The sequence below is a fragment of the Solea senegalensis genome, linkage group LG13 (assembly GCF_019176455.1).
Source record: "Solea senegalensis isolate Sse05_10M linkage group LG13, IFAPA_SoseM_1, whole genome shotgun sequence".
NCBI classification, from domain to species: Eukaryota; Metazoa; Chordata; class Actinopteri; order Pleuronectiformes; family Soleidae; genus Solea; species Solea senegalensis.
Genome location: NC_058033.1, coordinates 22,435,267 through 22,457,506, shown reverse-complemented (window position 1 = coordinate 22,457,506; position 22,240 = coordinate 22,435,267). Strand labels below are relative to the sequence as shown.

Sequence of the window (22,240 nt, the reverse complement as noted above, 5' to 3'; positions counted from 1 at the left end):
TTCATTTCATGATATACTGCATCTTCTACGGTCAACAAACCACCACAAAGCACCTCAACTACACACAGACAATTTGCAGAGCATTTGTATGCACGCAGACACAATCAATAATCTACATGAACATATCAAAGAGACATCTGTTGTGTGCAGTCAGCAAGCCACAAAAACACCATTAGGGTAAATACTCTAATTTACACTTAGTTAATCTGTCCCGTGAGTCAATCCTTTCAAAGAATGGTGTGATTGCAGTAAAATAAATCACAGAGCAGGCTTTATATCTTCTGAAAGCCATTTAAGCTTCTATCAAAGTGACTGTGAGGTGCACAGGAGAAAACAATGACACTACTTACGTGTCTCTGACATGTGAAGCAGTGAAATCTGAGATGATGCAGCTCTCTGCACTGGTGTTCACACAGCATCACTGGACACGTGCCACTCATCGAGGCCTTGTGCAAAAACAGAACGTATGAAAGAGTATGATCACATGATTCATCTGTTGGCTTTTTTTAAAACAACGTACAACTTTGTGGAATTCACTCATTTCAATTAATTAATTCTGTGATTAAAAAACACAAATGTGGAGGATGTTGACGGATTAGACTGAAACACTTCAATGTGATTAACAGTGTTTGGAAAACATCCAATAAAAAAGACATTATACACACACACACACACTGTATATATATATATATGTATATGATTGTGCATTTTATAAAATTGGGCATTGTGAGGAGGTTTAGCTGCAGAAGAGTGGCATTAGTTAGTTAGTTAGTTAGTTAGTTGTGCTTTAACAGTTCATACAAACACTGGTTTATGTCCAACCTGCTGACAACTCTTTCAAAAAGCTCAACTCCATGGGCCATAATTCTACAACGCTTTACGTGACGTGGAAAAGCTTAATGAAGATTAACGTCATGCCCACTTTCACCTCTCCAAAAACCAAAATATTATGAATGCTTTAAGTATCTGTGGATCTTTGTTTCTCACAGACTGTCATGATCTTCTCTCTGTAAAAATGTCACCTTTCCTTGACCATGTGACGCACTCATGCAAGCAACCACTGTTTGCAAATAATGACTGGCTTATAGCTCCTCCCAGAATTCACTGTCTGATAAATCGTTTTCAAACTGTGTCCGTGCGACATCTTCGGGTCTTTGCTCGACACAATGAAGCTTGATATCTCATTTTAAATCTTAAGACAAAATGAATCAGGGTAAAGATAATGATGAACAAGTGAGAGACTGATTACATTGCTGCCTCGTCCTAAACCTGCATTAATCATGATCATTTTCCTCACCCTGACACCTCGAGTGTGCTGCGATACCATCACCGTGTCACTGCCGTCGTATTAACTGGACCGCAAATTCCTGTCTGATATCAAAATGTAGACGGAGTTGTTTTTATCTCACTCTGCTGATTTCACTCTCTGAACTGAACAAACAGCGTCAGTAAATGTGCAAATGACACCTATAACGACATCTGCCAACATCTGTGGCAACAATAAAAGACTTTACAGTCTCACACTCATTAGTGACACAAAGCAACAGTAGTGAATGGAAACATGAATTGTTTGATTGGAGCAACAAATCCATGTATAGCTTCTTTATCAATAAACCCACAAACAGCAGTTTATGGGTTTATTCCACAGACACACACACACACACACACACACAGAGAGAGAGAGAGTGCTGTGCGACCCTGTTCATCCTTCAGAGGATCAGAGGTTTTGTCGCTGTAGGTGTTGGCGATGACTCACGCCAGCAAATTGCCGCGTTTCAAACGGCTTTCAAATGACTTCCCTTGCAGTCAGGTGGTGTGCAGATAACTGATAACACTTTTCATTTCTGGGAGTTTTGTGCGACTCATCTTTCCATCTGTTTTGTCTTAACTGGAGATATAGGCTGTTACGGTGTGTGCTGGGTCTACACTACAGTATGTACACAGAGCACTGCACTGCAATGCAGACACACGAGCTCAGCGCTGATCGTAGAATCATCAGAAGCTCGGCCTGTGTTCCCGCCCTAAAACCTCCATCTGTAATCTCCCACTGAGATGAGTGGGAAAACACTTTTGGGCACAGCCTATTTAGTCCGTCATAAAAAGGCTCATTTAAGATGACAAAAGATTACCGAGGATACACTTACCTGTAAAGGCTGTGCTGTTTCTGAGGAGAACACAAGAGACACAGAGTCATCATTGGCAACTTTACAACCTCTCAAAACTCACACGTAAATACTGACACAGCCACTCTCCATCTTTATTTATTCATATATTTTTCTATTCGGTCTACATTTCATATATACATACATATTTTTATATTGCACTCTGTTCTGTATATTCCGCTTTTCGCACGTTTACGTCTCTATTTTAAGAGATTGTCTCTTTTTAATCTGCCTGTTGATGCCCCCCACGTTGTCATTGTTTGTCTTATTGCGGTGCACGGTGGCTCTGTGGGAGCACCAGTACAGTGACAGTAAAGACTATTCTATTCTATCCTACAGTAAAGAAAACCACACTTTTATAAAACTACATGTTAGTCTGACTGGATCAAAGTCAGACTAACATACTCAGATAATGGGATTAAATCGCCACAACATGTTCAGTCAGAACAGAGTCGGATTAAAGAATAAAAGCCTTTGTTGGAGATTGTTGAAGATTCAGACACAAAGACTGCCGAGCTGCGAGGGGTGTGTGGCCACACTTCATTCAATAAATCAGTTCCCTGCTCGTGCTTGTAAACTGGGACAAGGACAGACGTCAGTTAAACGGCACAGTAGCTGGACTAAACGGAGCAGGTGCCTGCAAACCTGCAGCCTGACCTGAGAGAAGAAAACAGCATACACACTCACATACAATTAAAACTCCATTTCAGATAAGCTTGTGCATCATCGCCGCCATACAATACAATCAAAAAGACGTTGTTACTCGGTGACGATGGTGAACGTAACCACGTCACATGGATGCACAGGGACGTATGCTCCGTAAAACGTGTTTTCCCTGCCAGTGCATCTGCAGTGTGTGGCTTTGCCATCTGTGCTCTCCAGTGCAGTGATTACAAACGATGTGGATGCAAGCTATTATTCTAATAAAGTCTCATGCAAGGTTCTACTGTAGTACATAAGAGGCAGCTGGCTGCAGGCCCAATATCCTGTCATGAGGCCTTTAGAGCACAGCACTGCCTCTGAAGCGTGTGCACGGCTGGATTTTTGTCAGGCTCGGGTTAGATTCACTTTCAATGGTGTGTTTGCTGATGCATGTGCCAGGTGTCTACAGGGGAGAGGGGGGGGAGATTGATGGTGAGTGCTGATGTCGCATGCCCTGATATGAGTCGCCTCATCAACCTCAAATTCACTGCCTGCTTCTGGCCTCCGACGCCATTCGTCACTGACGCCGCCGGTTTCTCAAAGGTTGCAAAGCGCATTTGGCAGCTAATATTCAAGGGGGTAAATAATTTCAGAGGAGCAGACAATGAGCGAGTCGGACAGCAAACGGCACAATGGGCACACATTATTCACACAGGATGCTAACCCTTCCCCAGGGCTCCATCGACTCACACCATAACTCTTCTCACGGGACTTTATTTATGCCACCGACGCTCGGCATTCAGCGAGTGTTCGCAGCTTATTCTCTCACATCATTTATATTGGCTGATGGATTCAAATATTAGTTTTAGCACCATATTCATCAAGATGGAGATGTTCAGCCATTACAGATTACTCACCAAAGGGTTGGTGTTCATTCACAGCTCTAAGAGGGAGAACACAGAGGCGTTTTTCTTTAAAGGACTGGGCAAGGATTTAAGGCTGCAGGAAGGAAGGAAGGAAGGGTTGGTGTCATTTTATTTTCTTATGAGTGAAAAACATCTTTGAATTGTACTGATTTGTACGATTTTCTGCTCAAACTATTTTGTTAAAAAGGTGCTTGTGGTGACATCTGGTTTAAATAGTGTTGGTGATGCCGAGGCCTCAGTCCACATTGTTTATTCTCTTTTTATTCTGCACATTACATATTCATGTCTGTTACTAATGTCTCCTTGATTAATAACCATATAAATTAAATGAAGATTTCACTCTCAATGGATTGGATTATTATTGATGGGAAAAGAGAGACAAAGCGAGACGTGTTAGATCTGCCGTGTGTCGGCGAGGAGACCAGACATTTTCATTTAAATCGCTTGTTTGTCACGTTATCATCAGTTAAAAAGAAACATGCAGGCCTTTGAGTGGCACTAATGAGATACTTATTTTTTAAAAAAAAACTATGGGGCTGTCAGCTTTTCTACAGAGCTGCCGAAGTATAAACACATGCAGTAACTGTTGTGTAACACTGAGTCGCACCCTCTGACATGGACATGTGTGTGTGACTCATGCAGACACTGATGAAGCGCCAGCAGAACGACTCTGCGTGAAGACAGAAAAATGGACTTCAACAGATGAGTGGATCAAACGGATCTTAAATAAACAATAATCAGTGAAATCAGAAACATATTTACCTGAACACAATAAAAACATGGTGTCCTGGTGCATGCATGTATCAGACATTACAGAAGGTTAATGTGGCTTTCAGCAAACTTGATGTAAAAACCCAGATGAAAGTGTAGATTATTGTGTGGGTGGTGTGCATTGTGTTGTAGGAACCTTACGGTGCAATTACTTGTCCCTTCCCTCCCCTGACAAAATGGCGTGGGTGGAAAAGCTTCAGTTAATCATGAGCTCTATTTTACCACTTTCAGGTAGAGACCCTTCCTGTGTGAGGGGGCTGCATTAGCACACTTGCCAAAAGATCCCCAGCCAGCATTACCATAATTGTGGCCAAAATGTCAGCAAAAAAAACCACAGGGATTTCATCTTTCCCCATCTCCTTTTGTCTGGAGCAGGTGAGTTTTCTCTGCCGCCATCCCATCGTCTGCCCAACACAGAAACTGCAGAGAAAGTTAATTAAATGGAACAAAAGGCCGTCCACACACAGTTTTTACAGGGAGCCGTCAGCGGCTGCACAGGTTCATTTGTGTGTAATGTACATTACAGTAAGAGAGGGGAAGTGTGTTTGAGGCAGAGAGGCAGAGTGCATCTCTGAGGAAGAAATGGAAGTATTAATGTGTGTGTGTGTGTGTTTATCTGATCTCAAGTGTGTGTATTCCATTAAATGCAAGCAGTGTTAATCTACGTGAGTGGCCAAGCAGGCGGCAGAGTGTGAGTCAGTGCGGGGGTGCGGACATGGAGAGAGGGTAAAGGGCCAACTAATGCTGAGTGGCAGTTGATAATGCCAGACCGTTATATCAGCATCTGCCCTCCGGCTCCATGCTTACCTCTCTCACGAGGCTGCTGCTGCTGCTGCTGCTGCTGCTGCTGCTGCTGCTGCCATCGAGCATTTCCACGCACAGACACACACAAAACAAACGCACGCACAATAACACAACTGCGGCACGGACGCTCTGCATTCTGCAGCATACATCCCTGCGCAAAATCTAATCACACAGAGGTTATGTGGTGCCTCAAGCCATCATATCAAATTACAACTTCATTTGATGTTCAAATCTCGTGTGCAAACACAGACTCGGTCAAGTTTCTGCATCAACACAGAAACAAAACATGCTCTTATTTCCCCCACAGAGACACGCGGGTGTGAGCCCACACTGTGTGATCTCTGCTCTACTTAATTACTTGTGTCTTTGATAAGATTAAAACTCCCTGTGAGAAATGACACTTAATATGATATTAACATCCAACGACACAGTGTTTCTCTGCTCAAGTGAGAATTATCATAAATCTAACATTTACACTGGCAGGGCGTGACATTTTAAATCGGCCACACATTAATCACTTATTAAAGTTGGCCTGGTGTGATTCTGACACCTGCAGTTAACGTCCCATTCATCACCGCGTACAGTCCCCGCCTGTGGTCCAGAGAATATCATTATTATATAGAATGTCATTATTAATGTCATGATTAAAAGACGCACACACGCACACACAGCTGAAATGTAAACATGTGGTAAGAAAAGAACCCGTGTGTGGACTGACAGCTGGATTTAAAGGCACACGAGGTCAGAGCAGAGGCCTGAAGTGTGAGGAAGTCAACATGTTTTTACTTCAGCAGCCGTCGCTGTGTGCTGTTCTCTCTTCACTCCGCTGATTATCACACACGCACGCACGCACGCACACACGTTCTTCTACCCTTGAACCACATTTCACCACATGCTCCATTACTGTGGACCCTGAGAGCGACTGGCTGCTGCTGCTGCTGCTGCTGCAGAGCTTTTGATTTTAAAACAATAACAGAGTAAAGGGAGTTGAAGAAGAACACAGGTGAAAACACTCGAGTTGCTCGTGTCATCAAAGTGTCCCTGTGCAGCAAACCTTTTACTCTAATCCTGTGTCAGTCAGAGACGTTTAAATTACAAACCACTGCTTTTAAACTAAAAATCTCTGCTTCACGTGGTGAGGAAAGACTTCTCTGAATCACTGCACTGTGTCGTGTTTATGATATGGTGCATGTGCTTTTAATAGTGAGTAATAGTTTTGGTTTAAAATCACCTGAATTCATGTTATTCACTGTTAGGAATGACCAATTATACTGTAGAGCTGCAGCTAACCATTATTTTCATCATCGATTAATCTGTCGATTTTCTTCACGATTAATCGAGTAATCGTTTGTAAAATGTCAATGTCAGAAAACATTGATCAGTGTTTGCCAAACGTGGAAATGATGATGTTCACAAATGTCTTTGTTTTTGTCCACAAACCAAAATCATTCACTTTCATTGATTTCTTTGTTAAATGGAGCAAAGAAACCAGAAAATATTCACATTTAAGAAGCTGAAACAATCAGAAATCTTGTGTTAATCATGAAAAAAGATTTGAACCGATGAATTAATGATCAAAATAGTTGACGAGCTCTAACTGTGTGTTTATCTTTACTTATCAATCATCAGATGGTAAGTCACAGAAACATGTATCACCAAGTACTGTCTGATCGGTCTGTTCAAACTGCTGCAGAGACAAAGCTGCACAAAATTGTGGCCTCTGTAAAAATAAGGCCCTAAATCATCCATCCATCCATCCATCCATCCATCCATCGTCAACACACGACGGTCACGCATCAATCCAAGCTGACACAGAGCAGAAGGCTCTGGACACACACTGTCCATCACAGGAGCAACACACAGAGAGAAACAACCATTCACTCTCCCAGACGCAGAAAGGCCCTCATAATCCTACTGGATCATCGTCAACCAGGATCAACTCTTCTTAATGTTTCTCATTAGACCTTTAACACATACGATTCATCACCACTTCCACTGCCTGTGCTGTCCAGTTCATCACAATACATGCATGTCCTGTCTCCCCTCATTTAACTGCTGACACTTTCACAGTGTTTTAGATTTCACACATCATGAATGAAACCGTGACGCTCTACTTTAAGTGTGTGTTTTGCAGACTTGTTACAGAGTGTTGTGCCACGTCTCAGTGGTGACACAATGGCTGGTGATGAGAGGCCATGTTCAGAGGACAATGTGCTGCTGACAGATGGAGAGAAGCGAGGAATTATGCGAGACAGCAAGTGGAAAATTGTGCAATCACTGGAAATTGAGCAAACACTGATCAGCAAAGCGCCGCTGCATGCAGCTGACGGCCTCGTGAACCGTGAGGGTGAGGAGGGTGAGGAGGGTGAGGAGGGTGAGGGCCAACGCAGACAAAAGCCTCTCACAAAGGCTGGAGAGAAAGATAAATCCGCCACTGGTGAGCCTCCCACATCTCAGCCAGTCTGTGGAGCACAGCACCAAATGATCCTAATTGATAGCCAGCGAACGAGGTCACACTGTACTTTCCACGACTCCTGAATCCGAATCAAGCTCCGGAGCAGAGGAAGGATGCTGCACACTAATATGTGAGAAGGGAAAATGGCCGTGCACCAGCTCCATCTCTACAATTTTCTCTTTTCATTGAGGAAAAGTACTATTTCATTCATGCCATTTCCGTTCATTCATCAGCTGGGGCCAGCCTAGACTCACGCTGCCATCTCCACACCAACATTCTTATCAATGGAAGTGACGTCAGAACTGCCTGCAGCTGGGGGGGTGGTGTCGGGTGAGGTGTGCGCGTGTGTGTGTGTGTGTGTATGGGGGGGGGGAGGTGTCACGTGGTTCCACTGAGGGTATATACAATAAAGTTGCGCTGACCGTGGTGCTGAAAACAGTCACTCAATTGTACATTTGCGCCGCTGCTGCTGTCATACAAACACACACAAGTCAATAAAGACGCCACTTTGTTTTTTTATCTTCTTCTTCATGTTGGTCACAGGCTGAAGACAGAGAGACAGACAGAGAGAGAGAGAGAGAGACAGAGAGAGGGGGACACACAGAAATTCTCTCAGGTGATCCACTATTCATGAAATAATCTTGGCTTTACCCGCGCGTCGTGAGTTTACACCACGTCCCCACCCCTGAGTGGGATTCCAGGTAAGTGAAACGGAATGTTTTTCTCCATCATTGACGATCTAATGTGACAGACTTTTATTTTAAAAATGTCTTATTTAGTTTAATTTGATTTTCATAATAAGATGTTAAGATTGTGTAAAGTGAAGAGGAGGATTTTTCCAGTCAAATCTGAACTTTATCAGTAAATCACATCTGTTCGCTGCAGCTGTTGCGACTGTTGACTGTTGTTGTTGTTGAGCAGTTTCTGCGTGACTTTTTCAAATGGAACAAAAACGGAATCTATTTTTACACGAAAACAAATGTAATGTTTTTATGACATTAATACATTAATCAACAATTGCGTTTTAATTATATACATTTTAAAATCTAGGGAAATAATAAAATAGTAATACATGGAAGAAAAATGTCTTGTATTTATTTTGAGGCGATGACTGAATTCTTTTTGCGTCTAATGCGCAGATAATGACATTAATGCGCGCAGCTGCTGCTCTGGAGCATCTTATAATTTCGGTGGTGATTTTACAGACGTGAGTGTAACAAAAAAATCTGGTTCCATGGTCAAAAAAACACCCCAAAATTTGAAATGTCATTTTTAGAGATTTCATTCTAATCGAATTAGAGTCTTACGCGTGTACGGTGGGCTTTGACTCTCTCACTAAGAGGATTTATTTCGTTTGCACTCTTAATGATCCGGTTTATAAAAATGTTAAAAGTGCCTGCTGCGCTGCGCTGCTCACATTTACGCTCGTCTGCATTCCACCACTGCCACTGAGGAGAAACATGCTCACACCACACAAGGACAAAGACGCGTCTCATACACTGGCTGCTGCCACGTCCCCTCTGCACACGGACACATCTTCCCCTAAATGTAACACCCAGCACATTCACAAATTGGATGGAGCGCCCAGAGACCGCAGGGTTAAACAACTGAAACGTAGCCAGCGGCTTTACGCATGACTTCCCCGTGCGTGCCGTCTTTATGCCAATATCCTCCCGGTCACACTGCCTGGCACTGACGCATGGAAATCCCAAAATCAGAGCAAATACAGGCAAAAAAAAACTAAAATCAGTTTGTGTTCAGATTATTTTTTTTAACGAAAGAAAGAAAGGCTTAAAATGTCAAGAGGCGCGCGCGCTTTGGTTTGCTTGACTTGGAGGATGAGGTGAGGCTTTTTTATCTTTACCAGAAAAAAGGCTGAAAATGAAATAAATGTAATCCTTTGATGTGAATTTCTTGACTGTTTCCTGACAGTTTGCTTCGTTCGATCCCGTGGGAATGAAACAAAAGCTTAATTCTCAAACGTACGTGAACGTGAACGCACGAGCACAGAGCAGAAATGACGAGATTCCGAGCACAATTTCTGCATGCAAATGAATGTGTGGCTTTTGAGAGACATGTCCACACAATGACGCCTGCTTTACTTGGTTCCAAATGCGCTGAGATTACGCAGCAATGGCTAAACAAATAAATGAAATAAATCTCATTACAAGAAAAAAAAAACATAAACTAGAATTTGACTTTCAAATAAAAACAGGACAATAGAAAACCTGTTAGGTGAGGACAGAAAGAGCGAGGTTTAAGTTTCTTTGCTGCATGTGACATGGCTCATTGAACTGCACTTCAGCGCGTGCTTTGTCCTAAAACGCTCATTGAATTGCTCACAGTATTGAGTGCGTCTGTGTTGCGGCTTCAAGGTGAACACATGAGTGACAGGATATGTAAATGATATTTATGTTGCATGCTGGAAAGCAAAAGTGAGTTTCTATATTTTAGACTGGCCTTTCCATGCAAATGCTTCAAAAATCTACCTGTGCTCCTACTGCAAATCACATGTAATTATTATAATTAAGAAAAAAAACAAAAAATGAGAAGTAGCGATGTGTGTAAACATGTCTTCTCCCTCTGCCTCATTCCTTTTTCTTCAGGTGCTTAACCTCCCTCCTGCCAGTTCTGCATGGTCATGACCTGTCATCACGCCCCTTCCACAGCCCACCTCATCCTATTGGTCCTGCTCATTGTCACTCCACAGCTGGCTGGCACCGCCCCTGTGTTGGGTGAGGGAGGGGAAGGAGGGGTGGAGGGGCGCACCCGGAGGGACCATAAAGAGGACAGCCTCGCCCCCTTCCTCTTGCCCCCATCCCAAAGTCCACCCGGCCCTGAGAACGCCTCCTCAGACAGGAGCGGAGGTCCAGGTCAAGATAAACAATCAGATAAAGCCACGGACACTGCGCAGGTGCTCGCCGTGCTTTTGGAGGCCCTGGACCAAACGGGGGAGAGTGGAGGCCAGCTGAGCAGCAAAACAGGCTGGGGAGCAGAACAGAGTTGGGGGCTGCCCTCCGTCCAAGGGTTGGATGGTGGCATGATAAGGAGAACAGGACAGACAGAGGGAGACAGGAGGCTGGAGGAGATGAGAGAAGGGAGAAGGGCTGATAAGGCGATTGAACAGCTAATTGTGGGCCGTTTGACAGCTGACTTCAACGAAAGGGAGGAGAATAAAAAGACAAGGTCAGAGGAGGATCCAGGCTGGTCAGTGGAGGATAAGGAACCAGATAGTGTAAGTGAGAAGGAAGGGAAAGAAGAAGAAGAAGAAGAAGAAGAAGAAGAAGAAGAGGGACAGGATGAAGGAAATTATTTAGAAAGGTTCTCAGACGATGCCAGACCAAGTTCCACAGCACAGGGAGTCGGTTCCTCTCTGCAGCGCAAAATACGAGGCTACTTCCAGAACATTGACTTGGGTCTCCAAGATAATGAGATCCTGCCTCCACTGAAGGGCTACAAGGCGTACAACACTCAGCTGGCACAGGCTGCAAAGAAGCTGCACTGGAAGGACAACGCTGCCGGCAACCGAGCCGCCAAGGGAGGCAACTTCATGGATGATTTTGAGGATGAGGGAGAGGAGCTGGAGGAGGAGGTAGAGGAAGAAGAGGAGACCCTTTCCCACATGGAAGAGGAGGCGAGGGCTCGTGCTGAGAAACAGGAGGTGCTCAGGCAGCAGGAGGAGGCAGAGCGAGCAAGAGAGGAGGAGCAGAGGTTGGCAGACATTGCCTCTGACATGCTACTGCAGTACATGGGCAGGAAGCAGCAGTCGTACATGAAGCCCCGCGAAAAAAGCAGCATGGGCGCTGCAGGCAACACTGCCGAGGACAAGCGCTCCGAGGAGGTCCTCCCAGATGAAGATGACCTAGACCAGCAAATGATTGACAGGCTCATTGAGATCAGCAGCAAGCTGCACCTGCCTGCTGATGATGTGGTTGAGATTATTAGTGACGTGGAGGAGAAGAAGAAGAAAAGGAAAGAGCTGCAGCAGCAGCCGATCAACAGCAACCCTGTGGCTCCACGCTTCAGGCCTCTGGTGCCTCCTCCTCTGGCAGCTCCGCCCATCTACCACTACACAGCCTCAAAAAACCCCAAGAAAAACCCCTACAAGTACAACAAGTCCAACAAGAAGTGGCACAAGGACAAAGTCAAATCATACAAACAGGAATATTGGTACAAGCCTCAGAAGCAGCTCGATTATTGGTATAAACCGCAGAAACAGTTTTTGGCCTTCCCTTCCTATCCATACTACCAGAAGCCATATCGTGCATACTACCCCGTTTATTTCCCATATCCCAAAGCACAGTATTATGGCAAGCCCGCCCCCTCCAGAGAGGAGCTGTTCGGCCCTCAGGAACTTGACCTCCAGGCCCCGAGGCGCAGACACAGGGGCGGGGGTAAGAACCGTGGACAGGGCTGGAGGCAGCAGCCACCGCCGCGCCTGCCCCTCACACCTTATATCTCTAACTATATCCTTCCTCACCCACGGACCTACCAACCCTTACCCCCTCCCAAACCAGTAACCCCGCCCAGGAGAGGCAGGCCTTCCCCGTATTACTACCCACAAATCACACCGGCAGATGACTATGAGGAGGACGGGCTGGTGCCTCAGGTGGACAGTGAGGAGGAACTGGAGAATTTTATTGAGCGGATCTACATGAAGCGCAGAATGTACTGAGAGACTTTTTTGGACATTTGTCAGATCAGAGGGACAGACAGTCAGACAGACAGACAGACAGACAGACAAAGGGGGGATAGAAGAAAAGCCAAAAGAGAAGTAAAAAAAAAAAGACTCAGAGGAGGTGTGGGTTTTGAGCCTGAGGGAAACTTAAAGGACAAGAAGTGAAAGGTTAAGATTTCTGTTGTTTAAATCACTGTTTTTTTTGTTGATTTTCCTCAGTCAGGGAGAGGATGGAGGGCTTTGACTTTCAGCTCCCTGTCACCATGTTCAGCCTCCTGCTCAGTTTACATTATGAAACAGAACATACCATAGTGTATGTCTGCCGCCATTCAGGTCCGTCTCTGATGCTCTTGCATTCGTCAGAGATTTATACACACACACACACACACACGTTTACAACATCCATCTGTACTTTCTGTCCGATGCCTTGTTGTTTTTCATCTTATCTGCACAAACATGACAAACTGAACACTGTTGACAGAATGTTTTTGTCGTGCGTGTGAATCGTGTCAAAGGTTTTACAACACCCCTCACTTATCCAGGCTTTATTGATATTTCAGCACGGGAATCGAGTAAATGTCGAAAGAAAACGGTGAAAAGTGAAAGATCATGGGAAGTTAACAGAGAAAAATCAATTTACCAGAATTACGAAATTGGTTAAAAGTCGATGCAAACAAATATGAGAGTGTCCTAACTTTTGTTGATGACAAACCTTAATCAAAGGAATTTCAACTTTGAGAAGAACTGGACAGAAGGTGAAAGAATTGTCAAACGAACGCTGATGCTGATGCAGATTTTACATTTAAGGTCAAAGTTTTCCATGATTTTTATTGGTGTTTCTTTACTCCTATTGACAGCTGTATTGTTGTTTTTTCAGTAACTCCTGGAGAAACTGAGGTGTTGTAGAACATTTGACCTGTGGTGTTGTTGCCTTTCTTACTCCCAATTAGACCAATTTACAAAGATACACACATTTTTAGTTTTTTTAAAATGAAAAATTCAAAAGAGTTTGATTTCTTCCTTACGGTTCTACATTCATCGCTGCAGTCCCAGAGAAACCCTGAGGACTCCAAAAGCACAAACTCAAACAACACTTCCAACCTGGTGGACTAAGGGTTTTTGGGCTAATCATTTTGAGATTACATACATATATATATATATATATATACATATATACATATATACATACATACACATATATATAAACCATACCCATTTTCTCATTTCTTTAAAAAAACAAATAAGACTAAGAAAGAAAACATTGACATCACGTTCTGTGTTTGCAGCTTCTTCTCCACAAAGAGGCTGCAAGAGTTGAGTTCATTTTCAGGAGAAATTCATTGAGAAGTCTGAGGCGGGGAAGTCAGGGATTGTGCTTAAATCGTAACAATGCACGTCTTTCTACTTGCATCTTAAAAATGAACAAAAAAAATGAACAAAAAAAGAGGAAAAAAATAAAACAGTGTGGAGAACTCAAAGACGGTTGTTTTCTCTGAATAAACTGTGAACTTTTCAAAAAAAGAAATCTCAAAGGAAAAGAGGGCCACTGTGTCCGCAGTGACGCCGTCTGTCTTGTAAAAGGAGAGTGTTGTTGTTGATGTCACCTTTAGCATTGTAAGATGTACAGTGTGAAATAAATATGCCTGTGCAATGTGTAAATAACAGCATGACGATTACTAGTTTTGCTATATGATAAAAAAAATAAAAGCAATTATTTTATTAAAGTTCAGTTTTTTAATGGCTTTTTGCAGAGTGCTATGTTGTACGGCAGACGACAAAAACCCAAGAACCATAATTATGTTGCAGTGGAATCAATGCTGAGAGGAGGCAGTTAATTATCGCCACGTCTTTTCCCCAGATAATCAAAATGAAAACGGGGGGAAAACTGAGTACGGTAAGAACGACTGGAGATAAGAAGAAAAATATCAGAATAAAGGAGCAAAACAGTAACTGCAGTGATTGATGAGTCACATGATTGGTGGATGAGTCATCCATCTGTACACTTTACTGCGCAGGACCACACACTCACTCACACACACACACACACACACACACACACACACACACACACACACTTTGTCTTTGAGTTGTGTAGTAATTTAGCTGCTGACGTTCAAGATAAAGACTCACGTTCACTCCTGAGTGGAGGTGTTTGGTGGATTCCTTGCTTCCAAACATTGTCCTCACTCTTCCTTCATAATATGAGCAACATTCCCTCCTGCTATAACTTTATGTAATTTGCCTCTGGCCTACTGATTGTTTGTCAAACGCTGACATAAATCTGCAGGCTGTCGGCATGGCGCGTGTTATTTTGCCAGGTTGCTCAGTGTTGATTGGAACGTAGCTTCCATAGCTTTGTCTCTGCTCGCTGAGAGATTCCTGTACAGCATGTTATGAATTCAGGTTGTTAATCACAGCTCGGACCTTCTGTCGATGTCCCAGCTGGATATTTGTGGACTGACTGTAAGGATGAATATATTTATTTGATGTGGCTACAACTGTGAACATGGGCCAGTTGTTCTGTGATGCCAGCAGGACTGTGAGTGAGTGAGTGAACTGTAACAGCGCTGAAATGTAATCACACTCCTCAACGTTTGTGTCTCTTTAAATCAGTGATGTATTCTACAGAATGACGTGGTATCTCACATTAGTTTAGTGCTCTGCTTCGGTGAGAAGTGCGTATTTCATAAATGTGTTGCCCTCACCTGCAGTGGAGACAAAAACTGCATCCCAGGTCTGTGCTGTCCACCAGATGCTTTCTGTCAGACTCTGAAAGGTGAAAACAAATTCAGTCAGTTTACATCAAAGGGTCTTCAATAAGAACTTAATGTCTTATTACAGGAGGGAGGAGAATAGAAACACACACAAATACAAAAAAATAGAATTTAAATATGGACAATACAGTCAACTTAACTTTTACATGAACAGTGTAATAACATACAGATGATCAAACACGTTAAAACTAAAACAACACAGAACTACATGATGAAATGAGGGTAATGAGGCATAAAACATTAAAATGTAAATGCATATACATAACAACTACAAGCTAAACTACATCACGCACAATAACAATCATCAAATGATTGAATGAATGACTAAAACACAACTTACAAATAAACCTCATACACCTAAGACAATGAACGGGTACAGCTGTTTTCTTTTAGCCAGCACTTAACCTTTGTTGTAAACAGTTTTATTTATGATATTAATAGTGAATGTGGATAATCTTTGTGCAGTTACTGCAGGAAGCATGTGCAGTCTCTGCAGGAGGAAGCATGTGCAGTCTCTGCAGGAAGCATGTGCAGTCTCTGCAGGAAGCATGTGCAGTCTCTGCAGGAAGCATGTGTCTGCAGGAGGAAGCATGTGCAGGAGGAAGCATGTGCAGTCTGCAGGAGCATGTGCAGTCTCTGAGGAAGCATGCAGTCTCTGCAGGAGGAAGTGCAGCACATGTGCAGTCTCTGCAGGAAGCATGTGGTCTAGCATGTGCAGCAGTGCAAGCAGTCTCTGCAGGAGGAAGCATGTGCAGAGGAGGAAGCATGTGCAGTCTCTGCAGGAGGAAGCATGTGCAGTCTCTGCAGGAAGCATGTACAGTCTCTGCAGGAAGCATGTCTGCAGGAGGAAGCATGTGCAGTCTCTGCAGTTCTGCAGGAGGAAGCATGTGCAGTCTCTGCAGGAAGCATGTGCAGTCTCTGCAGGAAGCATGTGCAGTCTCTGGAGAAATCATGTGCAGTCTCTGCAGGAAGCATGTGCAGTCTCTGCAGGAGGAAGCATGTGCAGTCTCTGCAGGAAGCATGTGCAGTCTCTGTGTACAATCTACGCTCTGTGTGGTGATGCAGGGCAGAAATTGCATTCATTCTTTCGCACTGTATTTTGCTAGTTGTTTTGTCTTTACAGATATTTCAATAGGCCATAAGGACTGAGTGGGTTATTATCTATTGAATATTGAATGTCAAGCTCAAGCACGAAATGAAGTCATTGTGAGGGAAAAACAATCTTTCAATCATAAGGTCGGAGCTGCACTTTGGCAAGAGAAAAACTGCATTTTGATGATGGTCCTGGTGCTTTACAGATATTCCAACAGGTAAAAACGACTGAGTGGGCTATAATCTCTCAAATATAAGCTTCAACCATGAAATGGAGTTGTTCTATGGCACAGGCAAACTTTCAGATACAAGTAACGAGCTGCTAAAAAGGAAACGTCTGTATTACATTTTATTTAGTAACATGTGCTGAGAGGACGCTCACACGGCACAGCGTATGAAAAGAAAACGTTAAGTCCTCTTTCACGTAAACATGTTGACAAGCTGTGCACAAAAAGAACATTGTCGCGTTGCTTCTACTTACATTGCCACGTTCACATCTCCATGACTTACACAATCCAGATTGAAAAATTGCCAACACAATAGAGCAACTGTGCCTGTGATCACATTATAATCATTTAGACTTGGCCTGGTGGGGGTGCTGTAATTAAAATGCTATTTGAATGTTCCAAAAGCCTCCAACTCTCTCGGCTGGAAGCTCATACATCGAGCTTAAACATCCAGCCATGCTGTACATTCAGCTCCTCACATAAAAGAGCAATTTAGTAATGGCACCCAGAATCTCATGCTTTTACAAGAGCAGAAAGACGAGGGGAAACGACGCAGCCATTAATGTGATATATTTAATACAGGGGATTTAAGATCTTTCAGATTCTGATTCAGATATGATGGTTACTTCTTTAGGTTCCACCGCGTGAGGAACACTGGTTTGTGTTTAAGGCGTAGATAACGTGCGGCACATGAAATACGACCAAATCTTCACTGCAAAAAACAACACTTCTTTTTTTCAAAGTGCGCCGGTGACTTTGTGGAACCATGGCGATTCACTCAAAAAATAACCAGAATATTCTTCTCCTTTTATATAGTTTTGATAAGCTAGATTTTATCAAAACTATTCTAAAGCTAATTAGAGCGCTCACGTCGCTCTCAAATGCCAAAACACTCATTTCCTCACATCCTTCGTGGCATTTATTCTGCAACATGACCCCTTTTTAGTTGCAATATTTATTAAATTGAATTTAACTTGGGAGTTAGGGAATAACAAAGCATGTGCTGCTGCCTTTTCTGACCCAGTGAACACGTAAGTTTTCTTAATTAGACAATGAGTGAAAATCAGCACTTTGTTGTGCAAAGTTAATTATGTGTTCAACAGCAAATATAAACTCCTGATTTTGAAGAAATGATGCTGCTCATGCGCTAAATCAGGGAGGTGTCAAACATACGGCCCGCGAGCCAGAACCAGCCCACCGGAGGGTCCGATCCGGCCCGCAGGAAGAATTTGTGATGTGATGTACTTTATTTTTCAGATAACTGTGAATACATGTTTTGTGCCTTGATGGAGCCGCTGCGATCTGTAAGATGTAATGCACATAAAACGTATTATTATGGATGAAATTTCAGGTTGTTCAAAACATGTTTTGTAAAAAGATATTTTATTAAATGGAGTTATTCTTGTCTACAGGTTATTAACTGAACTAAAGTGTAGAGACAGCCCTCCTCTGGCTTAAATACTATTCACATTTTAAATTAATGATTTATTGTCTTTGTGGGAGTTTACAGCTTTTTTGATATTTGTTCAGCTTTTTATATCAAACAAGAACAATATCAACAAAAACATCTAAAACAAGAGCACACAGTGTGAGGATTAATGTCAGAAAACTCGTGTACACCTCAGAGGCCGTCAGTTTGAAGCACGCGGACAAAACTGTATTCCTTGTGTTTCTGTTTGTTTTGCAGTCGGTTGCTGAGACACACTGAGATCATTAGACATATTTTTATGTGCGATATTCTTGACCTCACGGTGGCCCCTCATCCTCGCGTGCACTTCTTTTGTCTGTTAAACGACCATTGTTGAACATAATCTTTGCCATATAATATGCCTCATCAGCCATGCTTTTAGCAGCCATTAGGACGACAGAGGCAGAGCTGCAAAGGCCTTTTCCTTCAGAGTGCCTTCTTTGTTTATGATCTCTGCAACCCCTTGTATTTTTGCCCCCTCCTTTCATCTCCTTTCTTTATCCCAATCTCTACCTTTGAGCCCATCGTCTCCCTTGTTCCTTAGTTATCCATAACCCCCATTCCTGCCTAACGCTCCCCAACACACAACCTTCCTCCCCTTTTCTTCTTTATCCTCTCTCCATTTCTTGTTTTGTATGCAAGCCCCTAGGGAGGGAAATGGGAGAAAAGCACTCTCTCTGCACCACTGTCACAAAAGACTGGTGACTCATCGCCACTTATGTTCCCGTCTCCCACCTCCTACAAAAAACACACATGCAGGGAAAAAAACTCAAATTACTCCCTACCTGCCATGCACTTATGACACACGCACACACATATTTGTCAGCGTGTACACCAGCGCGCGCGCACACACACACACACCCTTTTTGAGACAAGAATGTACACACACACACATTCCAAAGCTCTTTTCATCAACCTCTGAAATTAAAATCCAAGTCACATCATTTCTTTGATCATAACGGTTGCAAATGGCATTAATTGGCGTGTGCTGCCGATCATCTCCTCTGAGACGACTCCAGGTTTGTAAAGGCATTCTCATGCTAATCAGGGAATTAACGCACAGGGACAGACAGTTAAATAGAGAGATGTTCATCAAGCACAGGTGAGACAACATGAAATGGACAAAGGAGACAGTGAAGACAGACATTCCTTGGGATAGTGATGTGGTGTTTGTCTTGCTTGTCCATCATGAAGCACAAAAAGAAACGCTCTTCCTCCATCTGCTGGAGGAACGCGTCTCTTACAACGCAGTCATGGTGGTGATGTGTGCACAAGATGGAAGTCCTGACTGAACACAGTGTACAGAACAATGTCTCCCACTATTGTGTCTCTAAGCTGTGTCTATGTCTGTAATGTAACTATTGTGTGTGTATAGATATATGTATACACACACAATATATGTATATATATACATATACAGTATATATATATATATATATATATATATACATATATACATATAGACAGACCTCAAAACTGTTTGAATTAATGTTTCTAAAGATTCATTTATGAATCTAACATTTGCAACAGAATAGCAACTGCCCTTTTTAACTGGAGAAAGCGGTCAGGTCAAGAGGTCAGAGAGGTCAGAGAGCACGGAGAACATGGAGAACACAGAGAGCAGAGACCACAGAGCACAAGGTGAGCACGGAGAACACAGAGAGGTCAGAGAACATGGAGAACACAGAGAACACGGAGGGAACAGAGAGAACAGGCCGTGCAGTTTTCTACTGTGTCCATGCACAAAAGCATCCTTTCAATGAATAACGATTGCTCAAAAAACACAAGCTAATAACTTCGCATGTGTGAAGAAGATGAGGAACATGTTTTATTTATGTCAGACACATCGATAATAAATAAAAATCTAAGGCAATAATAATTAAAACAGCACAGGTCTCTGCAGTTTATGTCAAACGAGACTCCACCGCAGAGACACCAGAGCCCTCACCTGATTACTCTTTACAGAAACCCTGCTTGTGAGCTATTCAGACGCATCAAATATTGAAGGCCTGTAGTTTCCGTTTCACACACAGTGAGGTCGAGACAAGGAGACAAAGGCAGACAGAGGAGAGGACACGCGGGGTAAGAGGAAGGGAGGAAATGTCAAAGAACAACAGGATTTAGAGAAAATAACACATCAGGCATCCTGGGAGGTAAACACGAGCAGGGATGGAGGGAGAAAGGGAGGATCAGGAAGACGGTACACAAAGGTAAGACAAGGAGAATCTGATTGTTTATGACTAATCAGACTCCCTCCTCCAGTGTAACAGTAGAGGCTGAGGAGATGCAATCAGCTGTAGAGTGATTGACTGATAACCTTCTTGTCAGGCAGTTAAGAGGGCATGTTTTTTAATTTCGCTGCATCTCTCTAAAGTGTCAGTGGGACAGCAGCTTCTGCTCAGGTTGACACACTGATTGAGAACAGCATTGAAGACAGCACTGAGACCCAAAACCTTCAGCATTCAGCGGCTGACAACACGGACGAGACCCAAGTCTGTGATGTGAGTGATAAATCCAACGCAGGTCAGACTTAATGCAGAAATAAACAAATACAGGCTTTCTTTCATGATATACACTCACTGTGAATCAGCCAGTCATTTTTGAGACGACCTCCTGACGCTTAACACAAGCATCACAATGTGCTGGTCTGAGTATTTTACACATAATCATCACCAGGGTTTTACGAAGAACCATCCAGAGTCAGAGGAGAATGGAACACAATCACAACATACGACTTGTTCGTAGGCAGAGGACTAATCTCGAAATGCACAACCTATCAAACCTTGAAGCAATCCAGTCCAACTGGATTTATGTGTAAAGCCCTTTAAAACAACGTGCTGTGAAGAACAATAAATAAAAGGCATAAAATCTCACGCGAGGCAATGAAATACATCTAAATACATCTAAAGTAAATGAAAAGACATAAAACATGAGTAAAAGTAACAAATGTCAACAACTTAAAGAGCAGAGATTTAAATACAGGTCTGTGTTAAATAATGTGACAGTTTGACATAATAATATCTGAGAAATATCTTCTTTTTACATCATTCACAGTTTGTCGCTCACACTTATGTTTTTAATGGAGCCGCAGTGACAGCAACAGAAGATTACACCTAATTAAGTGTCCAGTGAGTGAATGTCACTATCTACTCTAAAGTCTAACAGAGCCGGGGAGAAATAGGACATATTATGGTGTGTTTCTCAGTATGAGATGGTTGGTGAAGGTTGGAGGCGATGTATGTCTCAGTGATACAGAAACCCACAAACACAAACGCTGACTGCCTCTCACAGGACGAGGAGACCCCCCCATCACTGTCGTCTCATCCCTCCAGTATACAGGGTAAGTCACACACACACACACACACACACGCTGTCATGTGTGTGTGCAGCCAGCTCATACTAACGTAAGACTAGAGCTGTGTCTTGTTCACTACAGATCGGCCCTCTGAACCCTGCTGGTACTGCATGAGGTCTCTGGACTTGGAGAGTCAACCTGATCCTTCAAAACAGGTTTCACCTCAAAAACAAAGTTATTTACACTGTGTAATGAATCAGCGTCCACTGGTATATGGAATAAGCATGTATATATAAAAAAGTCTCTTCATGGTATCAACTCTCTCTCCCATGTGGCTTGTTGCAGGAGGACTCAAATCCTTCGTCGCCACTGCCCTCTAGTGGCCAGAAAGTGAGCTACCAAACAGATCCCCGGCCTCACTTTGGTGTAACCTGGTCCTCCCACTCTACATGTCGCCCCCTGTGGGGCAGCGAGGGGCCCTGCTGGGGGCAGCGTAGCCATGAAGTGGGCGGTCAGATGCACACCTGCCCTCACTGCCACCTGGGCCTGCCCCCTGACACGCTGCGATGGCATGAGGTTAGAAGACAGACAGACATCATCATAGAGACACACCAGCTCTAAGCACATGACTTGTTGTTTACTTGACAGCGTGTGATTGTTTTCTTTCTCTCCGCACACAGGCCAAGTGTCTGCTGTTTGAAGGACTGAGGAACTCTAACAAATAAACTCATCAACATCTGTTTCTGCTGCTGTTTTACACATAGTTCACGTCGTCTTCTTTCATTCTGAGTTTATGTTTAATTTCTGGGACGTTTTCAGACAAATAAAATGCATGTGCACAACCGGATCAGTGTGTCAAGTACTTTAACAAGAAAATGGCGTTCCAGTAACCTAGAGGAACTTCATATAGCCTGGAAAGATGGTTTTGTAGCTTACAAAAAAGCCC

General features: G+C 43.2%; 2 protein-coding genes across 5 annotated transcripts in view; one reads left to right on the top strand and one right to left on the bottom strand.

Moving 5' to 3' along the window:
• Window positions 1-15,191, bottom strand: part of LOC122779670 (multidrug and toxin extrusion protein 1-like) — a 38,109-nt gene extending 22,918 nt beyond the window's left edge. Inside the window, exons 1-4 of one of the 3 annotated variants that reach the window (XM_044042242.1) lie at window positions 15,144-15,191; window positions 3,722-3,803; window positions 2,145-2,164; window positions 351-446 (exon numbers count right to left, since the gene is read on the bottom strand). The gene's annotated coding sequence lies outside the window, so the exon portion shown is untranslated. The remainder of the gene's footprint in view (window positions 1-350; window positions 447-2,144; window positions 2,165-3,721; window positions 3,804-15,143) is intronic. The other 2 variants (XM_044042238.1, XM_044042240.1) reach the window with 2 other exon arrangements.
• si:dkey-175g6.2 (RNA polymerase II degradation factor 1) lies at window positions 8,313-13,626 on the top strand. 2 transcript variants are annotated; one of them, XM_044042235.1, is made up of 2 exons: window positions 8,313-8,461; window positions 10,367-13,626. In XM_044042235.1, the coding sequence occupies exon 2, from the start codon at window positions 10,396-10,398 to the stop codon at window positions 12,433-12,435; it is 2,040 nt and encodes a 679-aa protein (XP_043898170.1). In that variant the 5' UTR covers window positions 8,313-8,461; window positions 10,367-10,395; the 3' UTR covers window positions 12,436-13,626. The 2 variants fall into 2 exon arrangements, with proteins under 2 accessions (XP_043898170.1, XP_043898171.1); XM_044042236.1 differs by lacking the exon at window positions 8,313-8,461 and adding an exon at window positions 9,366-9,603.
• Window positions 15,192-22,240: the final 7,049 nt, after the last annotated feature.